General features: G+C 37.6%; 1 protein-coding gene across 1 annotated transcript; it reads right to left on the reverse strand.

Moving 5' to 3' along the window:
• Positions 1-1669: 1669 nt before the first annotated feature.
• Positions 1670-11707, reverse strand: LOC102227213 (caspase-3-like). Its single transcript, XM_005815027.3, has 6 exons — positions 11481-11707; positions 11140-11279; positions 5408-5536; positions 4506-4681; positions 4296-4404; positions 1670-4135 (listed from the first exon to the last, which is right to left on the reverse strand). Exons 1-6 carry the CDS (start codon positions 11543-11545, stop codon positions 3906-3908), a joined length of 849 nt encoding a protein of 282 aa, XP_005815084.1. The 5' UTR covers positions 11546-11707; the 3' UTR covers positions 1670-3905.
• Positions 11708-16876: the final 5169 nt, after the last annotated feature.

A 16876-nucleotide genomic window follows, 5' to 3' on the forward strand; every position in this document is an offset into this window, starting at 1 on the left:
GATATTAATTAAATACATAATTAAGATGTTCATTAAATAATCTTCCAAGTCTTCAACTTGGAAGATTTTATTCGAGATACATAAAAGTGGTTTATTTTGAGGTGGAGGGAAATTGCAGTTTTTTAAAATTCCAAATACATTTCTGAAAAGTGTGGCTTTCATTTTGTACCTCCTATTGCTCAAATTATCTCTGCAAGTCTTTTTTCAAGGCTATATTGGCTCTAGAGGCCTTTATGTGAGAGCGGCCAGACAGGAACGAGGAAGACATGCAGCTGTGAAATATGATGCATATGAATTTTAAAAGCATACATCGTTTTCGTCCCACTTTAGTCATATACTATACATCTTTATGTTGCTCTATCAAATGCTATAATATGCACATTTGCACTGGTTCAACCCTGTCTTACACTTTTATAAAAACACTATAAATACAGCCTTCTTTATTTCACAGCCATATTATGCATTTATATTTAAAATTTCGGGGAAATTGGCAGCAAAGCGGAACTGAAGTCCAGTTCTTTGAGTGCCCTGATCCTGATCAGCTGGCGACCCGTCCGGGTTGTACCCCGCCTCTCGCCCTTTGACAGCTGGAGATAAGAACCGGCACCTGTCCCAACCCCAATGGGATAAGGATGCAAGAAAATGGATGGATGGATGATCCTGAGCAAATTAAGAGAAAATCTATTGAAAATTGTTTTTCGTCTATACAGATGATTTGAAGGGATGTACTTTTGCTAGAAACTGCAGGACAATTTATACATTTGTGTTTTGTGGTGACCTGTTCAGACCCTGCATTACTTTTGATTGCCTGATCATAATCAAAGTAGCAACTTGCTTGTCTGGATCATTCAGGCAGGTGTTTGGTTAGTTGCTCTATTTCAAGCCATATAAAAGAAAAACATTTTTATTCTTTACTGTACATACAGTATATACAGTAACATATGTACAGTAAGGACAAGACCCTGAGTAACCCAATACATGTTTTTTTATAATATTGTATTAATATTTTAAAAAATATTAACATTTGGCTCAAAAAGGAGTGGGAGGAAGATAAACTTATTTACTCCCACTCGCTGTTCACATATAGAAACTGTGTAGTCGCCACTGTAATTTGAGATTTAGTAATTACAGTGTTATGCACACTTTTTTGGTCATGATGCATTTTCTTGTTAAAACCACTGATATCACCAAATTAACATTTTAATAATTTATCAATTATATAATATTTATACTTTTCAGTTCTGAACTAAATTATATTAATTCTCTTAAAGTGTTGGTGCAAACGGTAGTCATAATTATCTTGATACAACACCAAGATGTGAAACCATCAGCAATGACCTTAGAGAAATTGTTACAAAAGGTCATCCTACAAGCTGTGGAGTCACGGGGTTAACTTACTTTGTCCCTCTTTTGTTCCTGTACAAGTTGCCCTGGTTTTATATGAAGTGCATCATCTCTCACAGTGAAGGAAGAAATCGGCTGTGTGTTTTGCTCTGGAGCTCAGGATCTGGTTGCCTACATCTGACAACACGTTTACCATTATAGATGTGTGGCTGTTCCAGAGCTCAGCTCTTCCAGGACTCGGCTCTGGAGCCGAAGATGTTTTCTCCAGCTGCCTCTATGTGCCGGTAAACCCCGACCTGCTGACCCTTCAGCCAAACAAGGAACGTATGAGTGAAAGAGTTTATTTAGAAGAACAAAAACATTCCATCAAGCTTGTGATGCAGCTGCTGATAAACAGCGATGTTGTACATTACAAATGTAAAAACTGTCCACCTTTCAAAATTGAGGAAACTAAAACAAGTCATTATTGTAAGTGGATTCTCACAAAAGAGCACTTCCTGAAACCAGAGTGTGCTTAGCATGCAAACGTGTAAATTTACGAGAACCTAGAAAAATGATAGAAGTACAACAATCCGACGGTTTCCCTTCTTGAGGCCTAAATGGAGTTGTTTTGGTCAGATTATTTAAACAAACTGGTACAAAAGGTTTTAAGGCAAGAAAACTATTATCACAACATTTGGTGAATGGCTTCCGTGGCTTCTGTAACCAATTTTAAAAAAAAAACATTTAACCGGAGCACAGACTCAGTCAATTTCATCAATGTAAATTTCACTACAGGAAGAAAAACTAATCAGAAATTCAAGGTTTTAAAGTAAATTGCGAGCTTCGTTACAGCTCTCATGCCGCTCTTGGTTGTGTTACACATTATCCACCAAAAGCCTGGCGACGCTTTTACATTATTGTTCGCAGTATGATTGTGCAATTTAATGTCTGGTGAAACAGAGAATACAGCTTTAAAAAGACTTGCCGCCTTTTCAAAATATGATTGTGCGCAGATACATTTCGACAGTTTTATGATTAGAAAAGTACAAAAACGGTCAAACTGGCTGAAAAAGGTATTTCCCTGAAGTGTGTAGAGTGTAAACAGTGAAGTTGCACAGATCACTCAGAACTGGTCAGTTGGAGTTTTGCTGGTCTTGATGGCCACATAGAGCATACAGTGTCATGAAAAAACATTCGTCCTTCACAGAGTTTCACTGTATTTGTACTCATTTAAAGCAGATTGTGCTGGCAAAGATAATTCTACTGAATACAAAATAAAAATTTTAGAATTACTCCACTTGTTAAATCACAAGTTAACTAGCTAACCACTCTGTTGGGTTTACTTCCACCATCCATTCCTCCATCTACCATCTGACAGTCTCACTGTATACGGAGATCAAACTACAGTTAGAGCCAAAGTTACAATGAGAACGCTCCAGCGGCTCATCTAAGAGGTCAAAAAGAACCCAGAACATCTGAAGAACTGCAAGCCTTCCTGCCTCTGCTAAGGTAAGAGGTCATGATTCAATAATTATGACCCTCCCCTCCAACGTCCCAAAAAAAAAGACATCTCAATGATCCATGAAACTGTTGGAAAAACATTCAGACAAAAGCGGATTCTTTTGAAAGAGCTGTGTGTTGTGTGACATCTGGTGTAAAACTAACGGCATTTAAGAAAAAGAACATTGAACACACAGTGAAACACGTTGGTGGCAGTGTGATGGTCTGGGACTGCTTCGGGACCTAGATAACTGTTACTGAGTGATGAATTCTGCTTTGTAATAACAAAAAAAAAATAAAATAAAATAAAAAGTCCTGAAAGTGAAAGTTCAGCCATCAGTCTGCAACCTCAGCATTGGCATAGTCAAAGTCTGAACTTAAATCCTACCAAGATGGGCTGACATGATCTAATACAGGCCATTCATTCCGTCCTTTATTGTGGATGAATTCAAATAATCCTGTAATGCTAACTAAATGTATCCCATTACTTAATAACACTCCTATTTCCCAATATTGTGATTCCCTGATCAAGGAGCAAAATCCATCCTCTCTAATAAGAGCAGACAGGCCTGATCTGAGATCAGAACCACAATCAGTGGAAATAGGATACAGTATAAAAGATTGAGAAAACTATTCATAAAGGAAGTGTTTTTATGCTCATCTCCATGACTTTTCAGAACGCTCAACAGCCTAAAGAAATTTACCGAAACTCAGTAACTAAATATGAAATTGGTTTGTTTAAAGGTACAAGAAGGCAGAGTGAAACTAGATGCCTGTTGTTTGGGTTTAGCCTGAAAACGATTAAAAAAATAAAATAAAATTACATAAATTCTGAAAAACTAAATAATAATAATTAAAAAAAACAAGTACATGTAATATAAAATACTGAACACTATTCGTGTCAGACATACACAACACAAGGTGAGAAACCTATAATCCCAAGCCTATTAAATTAAAAATATCCTGAAGCGTCACATTTTCTCCTAAGAAGTGAAATGTTCACCTGAAATCACGTGGAAAAGCACAACTCGATCTGTAATCACGTCTGCCAAGCTCAGGTTTCTGCTGAGAATTCAACATCAAGGGCAGAAATACATCTCTTTGGTCAGCATGGACACAATGCATGGGATCTGCTTCCTGGCGTTAAACCCTGGTGAATTGGACACAGACTCAAACTCTACTGCCACCTTGTGGTTTACTCGTGTCATGATGTGCAGAAGCTCCAGTTCCTTTGCGTATTTGCTGATCATGTCACACAGCGACTGGATGAACCAAGAGCCAGTCATCGTGTTCCTCCAGGAGTAGTAGCCTGCGACAACCACAAATTAACCTGGATTAGTATTTTTTAAGCAACAAACAAACAAAAAACTACTAGTTTAAACACCCCCTCCCAACCCCATTAGAGACAAGGGTGTTAGAAAATGGATGGATGGACAGATGGATAGTTTAAACACTTGTGTTCATTTAACCTGGAGCGGTGGAGAAGGCGTAGAGGAAGTCTGCTTCCACAGGGATCTTTGTGGTTTCGTCTGCACTGTCGGCTTCAATACCCGGATCAAGATCGGTGCCTCTGCATGCCTGAGAACGGACGAGACAAAATTTTCGATAAATAATAATATGACAAACAAGAAGAAAGAACTTTTTTTTTTTTTTTAAATCTAAGGATTGGCCTTGCTTACCTGGATAAAGAAAAGTTTGGGTTTTCCCACCAGAGTTTTACAGCGATCGCCTCGGTATAATGAAGTAAGACTCTGGAGCTGCACCGGGCCATCGGTACCGTAGATCACGCCTTCATCGCCGTGGCTCAGCAGAACGCAGACGAACGAGGCGGAGTCACTGTGATCGTGCCTAGATGCTACAAAAACAAAGAAGTCAGTGAAAAGAGTCGTCACTACCGTCCATTAACAGAACCGGTGATGCCGTCAACGACAATTTGCTCCCCATACAGATGTTTTGCAGTTTTTGTTTTGTTTTACAGCATTTAACATCTTTCAGCTCATACAACAATTCTTAATATCACACAAAAAAAACAAAAAACGGAATAAGTACAATACAGTTTTCAAATGATGAATTTATTTTTTAAGAGAAAACCTTGTCAAAGTCTCCAGGCTGATAAATGTCAGTGTTTCTGTTTGTCCTGATGCTTTCTGAGGTCTTTCAGCCTACTTCACATTACCAGGCAGCTTCTGCTTCACTAATGTCTTTATTAACCTGACAGTTCAAGCAGTAATCAGGCCTGGCCAGAGAAAGTAAACCTAAATAAATAAATTTAAAAAAACATTATAAAAACGGGATTAATCACCGTCATTTGCTGATTGCCAGCTGCCCTACTTTTACATGGGGTCACATTGCTTTGGACAACTTTATAAATTCAACAAATGAAATCATCACTTGAAAACTTCTTTTTTAACGTTTATCAGGGTTATCTTCGTCTGAAATTAAAATTTGTTTGTCATTTAAGTGACAAAAAAAGCAAACGCAGAAGCAATCTGTTAAAGGACAAATGTCTTTCCACAGCACCGTAACATTCTCAACACGGAGGTTCTCAAATCTGAAAATACACGTTTTATTTTGTACTTACTTGCACTTAAAATCTTCATCATCTGATCGGTTGTTTGATCATTGTAAATCTTCACTGCATAGCCCAACTTTGTAAACACTTTACACACATTGGCTGCGTCAACGTCAGTGCCGTTTCGCTGATTCATACCTAAAAAGACAAAAAAAAGATGCAAAACAGACTGAAAAAGAAATATCTAGATTTTTTTTTTTAAGGTGGCAACTTTAACCTGATTTCTACAAGTTCCGATTGATGCACAATTGAGAGTTCTGGTAAACTTAGTGCAGATTTAAGAAGGATTTATTGTGATGGTGGTATCATGCATTGAGTCAGTTTGTGTGCCGGAATAAAATAATTCAAAAATCAGAACCAATAAGACTTGCTATGATATGGTGATATTATTAGAAATGAAGAAGTAAAAGACTCAAGTTTACTGTAATCAAGTGAACGTAAATGACTTGTCTTTAAAAGACATATATTTACCTCCTTCCAACTCACTGTAATATTCCTAATTTAAAGTATGATCATAAAAGGAAGTACATTTTTTTGTAAGAGTTAAAAAAAAATTTAAAAATTGGAAAGTGTTGGAAATTTTAAATAGCCACAGATACTGTAAGTCAGTATATTCAAATGATATACCGACGCCTAATGAATATACAATTCCACCTAAAATAACACATTAAGTGCCCAACTCTGCAATAAAACAACATAATAAACCAGGAACTGCTGCTAGTGCTTACCCCAATCAAACAGTAACATATTAAAAGTGTTTATTGAACCAAGTGTACTTTCAGTCCTGCTAGACAGGTTTTCCAGAGTCTGCTCAGTGAGAACCACAATCAATCTGTCCATCTGTCTGACTGCGGCTACGTTGAGTAGCAATGATAACCAAATTACTTCCCAATCAACAAAGGCGCTCACTAAAGCGCACACATTCATACACAGATACGCAAATTAGTGAGCAACTTTGGGTACTGAATCAAAGAATTGAACCCACAACCTTCAATTTCATACTACTTTACTCCACTATTTTGTCCCTGGGTTAAAATAGTGTGAGAGTTATGCATACCTGGCGCACCGATTACAAAACTATGGGACAAGTGGTGCAGAGTCAGTGACCTGTATCTTCTGTTTAATCTCTGAAAACTGTCAGTTTGAAGCTGAATAAATTCAAACAAGGCATGTTGTACTTCGCCCCAGTGAGCAATATAGTGTGTCCTTATGAATTTGTCATGCTTCCTTTAAAACGGGTGTGAAGCACATTGTGAAAGGTTTGAGAACCGATGCCCTGAGGGAAGACTTCCAGATTTGTAAAGTGCATTTTAGTCTCAGTGAAATTTCTCACACACGCCCAGTTCAGCTTGAAGTTTAGACACACCTGCCGTAACGCCATGCTACAATTCAAGAAGTACAGTACATTCCCCACTCAGAAAGCCACGCGTGTGTGCAGCAGCAGTCTGATGAACAACTAAGGACGCAAACTCTGGAAGGTATTTACAGAAATCCACAGAATGAAAGTGTTTGTTGTCATTTCTCCAACAACTGTCACCATAGTTGGTGGGATATCAGTATGCCTGATACTTAATTAGGCATCTGAATGCCTAATTAAGTATCAGGGGATGCAGGTAAATGGTTTCAACACAGACACTACTAAAGTTCACAATGGATCTATGGCAGACATTTCTACAACAGGCAGGCATGAAAAATCTTGTTGTTTCTTGTCCAAACCTTCTCAGTCTGGTCTCTGACTTCATGTCTAAAACATCTAATATGGGATGTCCCTCTGACGTTCTCATTCCTGATCCTATCCATCCTCATCGCGACCTGAACTACATACAGGGAATAAAAACTTTTAATCCCAGAATGCACTGCATTAACCCAGTTTCAGTTTCTAGGAGGAAGAGGAGTTTCACTGTGTGAATATGGGACATCATGTTTTAACAAAAACTCTGTCCTTAAAGGAAGGCACCCTCTTTACTGCAAAGGGATTACAATGGTGAAACATTGCAGTCCCTCTGCTGGCCGAAAGGAGAACTTCATTTCGACTATATTCTGACTGAAGAATAAGCCACGACTCTGGCTTACTTAAAATTCTGCAGAAAGAATCTTTGAATTATAGATTCCCCAAAAAGAGACTCTGATCCTGTTGCTGAACCGACACTGCTTCCATTTTTCTGGAAGAAGACGCCACAGCTCCACAAGCCTGCTGTACGGGTACAGGGCCAAGTCGATGTTCGCCCAAACCAAGTCAACCTTTCCCAACCACTAACTGAGCAGCCGTTGCAACTATTACTCATGTTTTTCACTGCCCCAGGCTGGACTACTAAAAAAGTTCCCTTTTTCTCCCCGTACCTGAGAAAAGGGGAACTGTGGCCCTGCACACACTGTCCACCGCTAGCTGAGTGGCAAACACCACCATTTTCCTCAACTGCAAAGACTCTCTCTGATCATCCCATCATGTTTGTTCTCCGTCGCACGACTCGCTCACTACCGGAGATCTCTTTTGTTCTTAAGAATGTCTAAAGTAAGGCTTTGTGTCTGGGTAGAAGGAAATTAATTTAGTATAAAACTATTAAAATTGTTTCTGATCATCTATTTAAGTGTTTTTGTTGGGTTTTGCAGGGTTCCATCCTTTAACCTCCTTTGTGCAAACAGGCCACTGAGCCTTTGGTTTGTTTGTTTGTTTAAGAGGCTATTGACCGAAAGAGTAGTTTTATAACATGAGCTTATTCCATTTTAGTCAAAGTTTTTCCTTTTCTCTTTTCACAAGCCAACATGGTTTAGCAGACATACTGAACCGTGTCCATTATCTGAATCCAATAGGTAAAATCCAAAAGCTCTTCAGTGTTTACAGGTATAATAGACCACTGGCTCTCATAAACAACATTGTACAAATCATCATACGCCTTTAGTTTGTACTTTGCCACATTTACCTTCATCACACGCTACATCTCCTTGTACTCCTGTCTTTTCTCCTGTCCTCTCATTGTCCCACATATTCTTAGTGAACTTCCTTCTCTGTACATGGTTGACTTTTTTGTTTCAACATAAAGTCTGCTTTTCTGCCGACATACCAGATACCATCCTACCCGTCTCCCTAATCACATTAGCTTGTAGCTGTGCACTCATCTGGGAGTCTCAACTCCTCAAAAAATCCACAACACTTTGTTTTGTTTTCACCATCTGGTCCTCTGCTCTGCATTTATTCTCTTTATCTTCTTCACTATCAGCGTCATTCTATGCCGTCTATCAACACTATCATCTACCACTTCCTTTACAGACACTAATTTCCATATTTCAAAATCTACAGAAGATGCAGTCCGCCTTTGTGTTCCTACCTCCACACTTGTAAGTCACCTTCCTTCCTCTTCTGGAAGAAGGCTTGTACTACGACCATCTCCATCCTTTTCACAAAGTCCACCAACATATGTCCCTCTCCTATCCTGGATCCCAAACCTGCCAGTCACTTCCTTACTGCCTCTGTTCCCTTCACCAACCTGTCTGTTAAAGTCTGCACCAATCACCCTTCTCTGAACTGTCAGGTAACTCTACATCACATCATCTTGCTCACTCCAGACCGTCTGCTTCTCATCTAACTCACATCCGACCTGTGGGGCATGAACACCAACAAACACTGATCATCATGTCTTCAATTTCGAGCTTCAGATTCAGTCTGTCATTTTCTTCACTTGCAGAATGTTCCCAACAAACCAATAAAAGAGGACACTAATCTTTAAAGGACAAAAGAAAGGAGATGGCAATAGAAATGGGAATACAGGGTGAAATATAGATATTTTCCGTACTCTACTTTCTTACCTACCCAGACCTGGAAAATAATGAATTTAAATTCTAGACCTTTCCACACCATAGGAACCCTGGACATGACAAATAAACACTGAAGCTTTGTGATACACTTAAATAATGTAGTGAAATTCTAACTAGAGGTGCCACAGAGAAACCAGAGATCAGACACATTTAATAAGCATCTTCAGTTCCCTTGGGACCAAAGCAAATCTCACTTTAAGTATGTTTCTGATTGGTCAGCTGCTCTCTGATGGTTTTCTATCACGGGTAAATAGTTTCTATTTTGAATCTAATTTTTAAGGAAGTCATAGGGACATTGAGCTAATTCATGGATCAATAATGTGCTTATTTGAGCAACAACTAGTGTGACTGCTTGTGAAACAATGAGGTTCCGCAGAATAAACCAGCAGACCAACACCCTTTCAGACGCATCAACCATTTTAGATATTGCTTATCACTTTCTGCCAGCAGTTTTACTCCGAAAGAACTCAGAGCAAACAAAACAAGCTCTAGTTACAACTCAAGTGATTCCACGACTTTAACATAATCAGAGGAAGGAATGCCCAATATTCTACATCATCAAAAACCATAAAGAGTGAAAGAAATCAGTAGAATGAGATAAACAAAACTTTTGGATATTGATGTCAGGTGATCCTATCAGGATTTAATGAAGATTTGACAAGCATTTTGTTATGTGTGCCCCAGCCTGACTAATTTGTATTTATTTTACTAAACAAAGTAACCAGTAGTTCTTTAGAAAAATTATTTTATAATATACACTACTGGGATAAAGTGTTTGCCCTCTTACAGTCAACTATTTTTGATTTTAATCAAACTGAAATATGTCAGATCAAATTAATTTTATTATTTAATATCAGACACAGATAACACTTTATGTGTTGTATATTTACTAAGGTCATCTTTATGGAATAATAAACTTAGTTTAATCACCTGAAACAGTTCATGGTGACAAAAAATAGTCAAAGCAAGAGAAATCTACATTGGAGTGAATTATTTGGACATGCACGGTACATGGCAAAAACTGCAAAAATGGTTTCATACATGACTTACAAAGCAGGTATAGAATTAGCATTCACATTACAATAATCCACCAAACAAGGTGAATATCTTTAAATTCTGTTATTTAGAACAACTTAGTACTGCAGTGGAATTGTGTACAAAAATCTCCTGCATAGTTGTTGGAATAAAGTATCAAAAAAGTTTTATGTGAAGTTTTTGTGCTAAAAATGCTGAATAACTGACTATGAATTAAGTCTTGTTCACACTAATAAACAAAACAACCACGTGGTAAACATATATAAAAGATTTGATCATCATTGTCAAATTTAATGTATGTTTGTAATTAGAGAAAAACATGCAAGTGTGTTGATCACACATATTGATTTAAACCACATTTCTTCCTAATATTTCTTAACCTTCATCACATATACTGTATCCACTATGAGCGTCACAGGTAGTGAAAGATTGTCCAACAGGTAAACAACATTGACATGAATGACAGTTGGTTATAATATCCTGCCAAATATTGCACTCAAACAGTCCTTGGTAGTCAGGGGACTGTTTAGTCACACACTAATATTGTGATCCCAGCTGCAGTTTGATATATTGAGCTACTGTATTTTTTAAATACTTCTTCACTATTGGGGATTTTTTTTCTCCAAGTAAATACAAAATTTTAGGTAAAAAAAAAAAAAGCTTAAAAAGGCATAGTTATAATAAGCTTCTGCCTACATTTTTTGGTCTCACGGCACAACTATAAAATGTTAACTTCCTTGTTTAAAATGTGAACAAAATAAAATGTCACCCAATTGTAATGTTTCTATAAGTAGATGGATGACATTTCCTGCCAGTGTCGTGCAGCTAGTTTCATTCTGACTGAAAACACAAGAACTAGTCAGAGGCTAAAAGGAAACCGGATAAAGCATCACCTGTGCGCTGGTCAAAGTTCTTGTTGTTGATGACGATGCACTGGCCAATGTTGGGGTAACGGAGGCTGTATCTGAAGCTGTGGGAGTGGGGCTTAGCGTCAACGTCCATGGGCGAAGGAGCAGACAAAGACCCCGCTGGCCTGCAGGAGCACAAACCAAACCACATTTCATCCTCTTATTGATTAAAAACAACACTAAGTGATGCAGGTCAGAAAGTCAAACCGACAAATGAGGAACTCTTTGGTACCGAGAGGACCGTTCTACTGACTTGAACATGACAAAGAAACAATGACCTCCTGAGGATAAAGGTCGCAGGCAGTCTCAATAAACCCTTGACTCACTGTTTTCCATCGTCTCGCCTCGCGTCTGTGTCGTCCCCTTCAGGACCTGGTCTACTTGCGGACATAGTTCTGAACAGGATAAAAAGCGCAAACCGGGACGGAGAAACTACACGTCCTGAGCGCCTACCAGAGCAACCAGCTGCGAAATAAAAAGGCACACAGACGTAGACGTCGACAAGAGCGAGTAGAGAAGCATTTAGCTGCCCTTACCCGCCCAGTAAACAAAGATGCCTACGTCATGCTAAGATGCGCTTGTTTTTTCCGTGCGGACATCCCGTGTTAGTCGGTGTTAGTCATCACGGGAAAACCAGGGTTGAAACGTAGACCTCCTGAACTGCAGTCAGGCGGGTTGTGTTGTTTTCACGATATTATTTTTGACGTTGGCGTAATAAATTATCACATGTATGAACGTGAAGATTTAATGTTTATTCATAACTAGAGCCATTTTCTTTATACGGCTCTCATTGTAGCGTGATAAATATGTATGTGGTAATAACCTGATATATTTGTATAGGAAACGTAAAAAGTGCATTGTTAAAACAATAAAGTTTTCAAATTAAAACGTGATAGTTCTATTTTTCTTTTGCCTGGTTGAGTGGCAGCGAAGCTTCCGTGTAAAAACGAGACGCCAGCGCCTCCATGTTGTGAGAGGCAAGTTTTCTTTGGAAAGCGGTTCAGCTGCTTGGAACTGGAGACAGGACAGGAGTTCTGGGATTAGTTGGGGCCTGCCATGCAAAGCAATGGCAGGAACCTATTGCTATTCTCCCAATTCTTTATTTTTCATCCGTAACCGTTAATGCGGCTCATACCGCTGGGTGCACACCTACAAATGAGGTATCAAAACGTGCAGAAAATTCACGCCATTGGAGCTATTACTTTTGGTGGGATTCGGGGTTAACATGGCGACATAATTCGCAAAAAACTACGAAAAAAACCCCATTATAAGTCAATGGGAAAAATCCTAGAAATACCCTATTTTTGAGGATTTTCTGTGTCGTCACGAATTCACGTAGAAATGCCATTCAAATTTCATTTTGTAGATACGTCTGTGATCTCTTCGAAAGTGAAGACTGCTCGTCGATACCAGTTATGGTTTGTCCACAATTTGTCTCTAAGCGACCCAAAGTTTTTCATTTTTCCTAAAATTAGAGTGAGAGTCAGGGCCTTTAGATCTCCGCTAGAGTGAGAAATGAGGAGAATTTTTGAGCCCAAAATAATTTTGAAATCACCATCAAGCCCACAAATATCGCACGATTGGTATCAAAATCGGTCCTGACATTGATACGCATGTCTGCTCCGGTAAAATGTTTTCGAAATTTATCTAGACCGTACGGTTTTCTGTCATGGTGCTTCAGAGCAAAGTCATGCGACAGGATTTTCTGAGGCTGTCTCAGGCTCTCTCCCATATATTTCTCAAACATTTCAGATCTGGGCAAACCATTTCTTTCTCTCATCGCTGTAAATGCTCTGAGTGAGGTAGAGACATGAATCTCGGGACTATCGCAGAAGACACATTGCCCTCTCATACGCTTCAAACGCTTTTTGAATATGTATTACGGTTCCCGAATGGAAAAGAGTTGTTTCCAATGCTTTTTTTCAGTAAAACTGGCTGGCTCAAACAGAGAATTGTCTGCCCCAGCCTCTCTCACTAACAGTTCACACTTTGCTGAGACAATTATTTACCATAGCAACGGAACTCAAGAGGCTATTGGCTGCTGGTTAAGACTACAAATACGCATCACTGTAGTTCTATCTATAGTGGAATACTCAGTTGAAACAGATCAGGACTGAACTGGCCTTTAGAACTACTTGCTGCTAAGGGCTGTATATAACTGATTTAACTCAGTAACTGTTACACATGGGATTAGTTCGGAACTTTAAAATGAAGCATAATAATAATTTCAAAATAAAAGCCTTGAATATTTTTAAATCAGGTAATTGCTCTGTTGAGCATTATATAACTGATTTAACCCAATGACTGTTATACATGGGATTAGTTTGGACCTTTGAAATGAAGCTCAACAAAAAATTTCAAAATAAAAGCCTTGACAATTTTTACATGAGATTATTGCTCTTTTGAGCATTATATAACTGATTTTATCCAATGACTGTTATACATGGGATTAGGTTGGCCCTTTGAAACGAAGCTTAACAAAAATTTCAAAATAAAAGCCTTGATCATTTTTACATAAGATTATTGCTCTTTTGAGCATTATATAACTTATTTTATCCAATAACTGTTATACATGGTATTAGTTTGGCCCTTTCAAATGAAGCATACTGAAAATTTCAAATTAAAAGCCTTGAAAATTTTTAGATCAGGTATTTGCTCTTTTGGGCATTATGTGAATTTTCTATCCAAAGCACTGATACACATAGGATTAGATTGGTGCTTTGAAATGAAGCTTAACAAAAATTTCAAAATAAAAGCCTTTAATATTTTTACATCAACTACTTGCGTTTTGAGCATTATGTAACTAATTTAACCCAATGACTATTACACATGGGATTAGTTTGGCCCTTTGAAATGAAGTTTAACAAAAATTCCAAAATAAAAGCCTTGACAAAATTTTAAATCATACTGAATGGTGCACGTCCACCTTACTTAACGTTCTTGTGATTCTCCACATGCTATTGATTACATTGCAGTGTTCTTTAGCATCGATGCTAATTTCTAGCATGACAACGCCGGGCTCAAACCGACGGGCACACTTTGGCAGGCCCCGGTTAAATTTCTGCAGAAATTTTCTAGTTTTATTCGGCACGTTTGTTCACATAAACAAGAAATTTATTACGCGTGCATTTAAGTCTAATCATAGAAAAAGAATTGTTGGAACACATTTTTTTGTAAATACGTATAGTATGGAAGTCCATAATCGTGTTTTACAAAAGACGAAAACATGGTTGAGAGAAAGACAAAGTGAAGTTTAGATGTTAGCACATATTTGTGAAAATCAAAATAAGAGCAACCCTGAACACAAGGGTGCTAAAAGCTGCTCTTAATCTACCAATACCCAACTACTAATATTTGCTATAATGTTGAGCTGTAAGTAAATATTATTGTAGCTTAGCTTATGTTTATTCATCTAAAACAGTCAAAAACATAAAACTTTATTAGTCAATCAACATTCTAAAAAATCAAAAAGATTCGAAGCAAAGTCATTTCTAAGTGTTGTATAAATCAAAAAAGATGTAGGCTGAAGCAATCCAGCTTATATGTGCCTGTCCTTACATGTTCATTACAAATAAACCATTTCCAGAAAACACAGAATCAACAGCTAAATCCAGACAAAAGAATAAAAATTAAAAAAAAAACCCAAACATATTAAAATCTACGTAAATCGCCATCACAAAGGTCTCAAGTCAGATTTCAAATATTCAAGTCCCTTTAGTTTACAGTTTTCTGTTGACCCTGCTTACTAAGAATGAAGCCGACTTACTGGAAGTAGTGCAACATTCGAAAACATTCTTTCTCCATCACTTTTCACACGTGAAACAATGCAATGCTTCACTTGTGATGTAAACAAGAGACAGTCAACAACATAGTAAACAATGGCCTCTGGAAAACTATTCAAGGAAAATACCTACTTTTCCAGTTACTTATCTCTTACAGGTAATAAGTGGTTTTATTTCCTCTTCACGTGCTCTGATTCCTTCCTGAGCTGTTGTCTCTTTGTGAAGAATTGGTTATCTAAGTTTCAACTTGTGATCTCTTCCTCTTCTGTAATACTTTGAGAAAATTAGTCCTTCAATTTAATGTAGTAAACTTTTGATACAGTAGTAGGCATACTAATCTATCAAAGTCTTGATTTAAACTATAAATGTTGAAAATGGCTGTTTTCACTTCCGCAAATATGTTAAACAGTATGAACTGTTTATTCTAATGAGTGCTCAATTCTTTGCCCATCGTTGTTACATTTCTGTTTATTACATTCTGTACCCATGCCAGGGTTTTCTCTGGGGAAACAGTGCTGTCCATTACTCGACTGGTCCTGCACACTGTTGTTCAGCTGGCTGAAAACTGTGACTTCACTCTCAGATTTCACAAATCAAGCTATTGTTAATTTAATCTCAACTTTTCAACCCCTTAGCCAGACCGTGTGGGCATTTTGGGGATGATGTGTAAAGCGTTTTGAACAACTTTAATATATTGTGAGAATCTACCAGAACATTGACTTTCATCTTTTTTCCACCTGAAGCTGTTTTATTCCTCATGACAATTTTTTTCATAATCTTTTATAATCTCTAATTATAATCCCATAATCCTTGTTTTCAATAACCAAAGTGAACAAGACTTAGGAACCTTTAAAATGTAACTTTCCAAATGACAAATGTTTTAAGGACCCAGCATCCAAATGAAACGAACCATTTATTAGTCATATTACATCCTGGAACACTCAGTTAGATAAAGTGCAAGCACAACTTTAAATCGCTTCTGTGAACAGTGACAGTCTACAAAGTGCAGTGTAGTAACTACAATAATAATAATTATTATACGTGGAAATAAAGAAAATGAGATTAAAAAAAGATTTAATAAAACATACAGACTGAGACAATGGAGCAACAAAACCACAGAGGAATTTATGTTTAGAAAAGAAGTGAAGAAGCTGTAAACTGAATCATCTGAATAGATGCAGTTGCAAGTTTAAATGTTGTGGGTAAAAACATACAATTCTGTGGGTCAAATCTATAAATATTCCAAATAGAAAGCTGACCCTGCTAATGAAGAAACTTCAAACTGTAAAGCAAAAAAAACAACTTTAAAGTGCTTCTCTGTTTAGGACTCTAACTGCAGCCACTTCCTTCACCGTCTGATTCATGTACACAGCATCGTTTTTCAACACGTCTTCATTTGTAAGTACACTTTAATAAGAAATATTAACATCTCACTTTCATTTTAATCAGCCACATCGTAACCCAGCTTGAATTATACAACAAAGAAACAGAAGTTACTCTTTAAGAACTAACACCCGGTAATCACATTGCTCTGGAAGAATGTGATGCCTGCAGCACACAAATCACTCTATTCTCCTTCCATAAGGTTAAAGCTGTGATTAAGAAGTTATATGGTAATAACACACCCCCCACACACACACAACGAAAAAACACACTCTTGGACCATGTTTTGTTTTAAGTTCACTACTAAAACTCCTTCTTAAAGGTGAAGATCAAATCCGTCATCTTCACCTTTTATACCAAAGGATTGTATGAAACCATGTAATCTAAAGATAAAACCTGCATGGTTTAAAATGAATCATTGAAGGAAGAGAAACAAATTGATTCTCACTGACCTAAAACTGATTTCTTGGATCGCTGCTTTAGAATTCATGTTAACTCCGTATTCACACAGGGGAAAACGGAAGAAAGTAACACTCTGCACAATATCAGGAAAGATA

Source organism: Xiphophorus maculatus, chromosome 5, assembly GCF_002775205.1.
Source record: "Xiphophorus maculatus strain JP 163 A chromosome 5, X_maculatus-5.0-male, whole genome shotgun sequence".
NCBI lineage: Eukaryota > Metazoa > Chordata > Actinopteri > Cyprinodontiformes > Poeciliidae > Xiphophorus > Xiphophorus maculatus.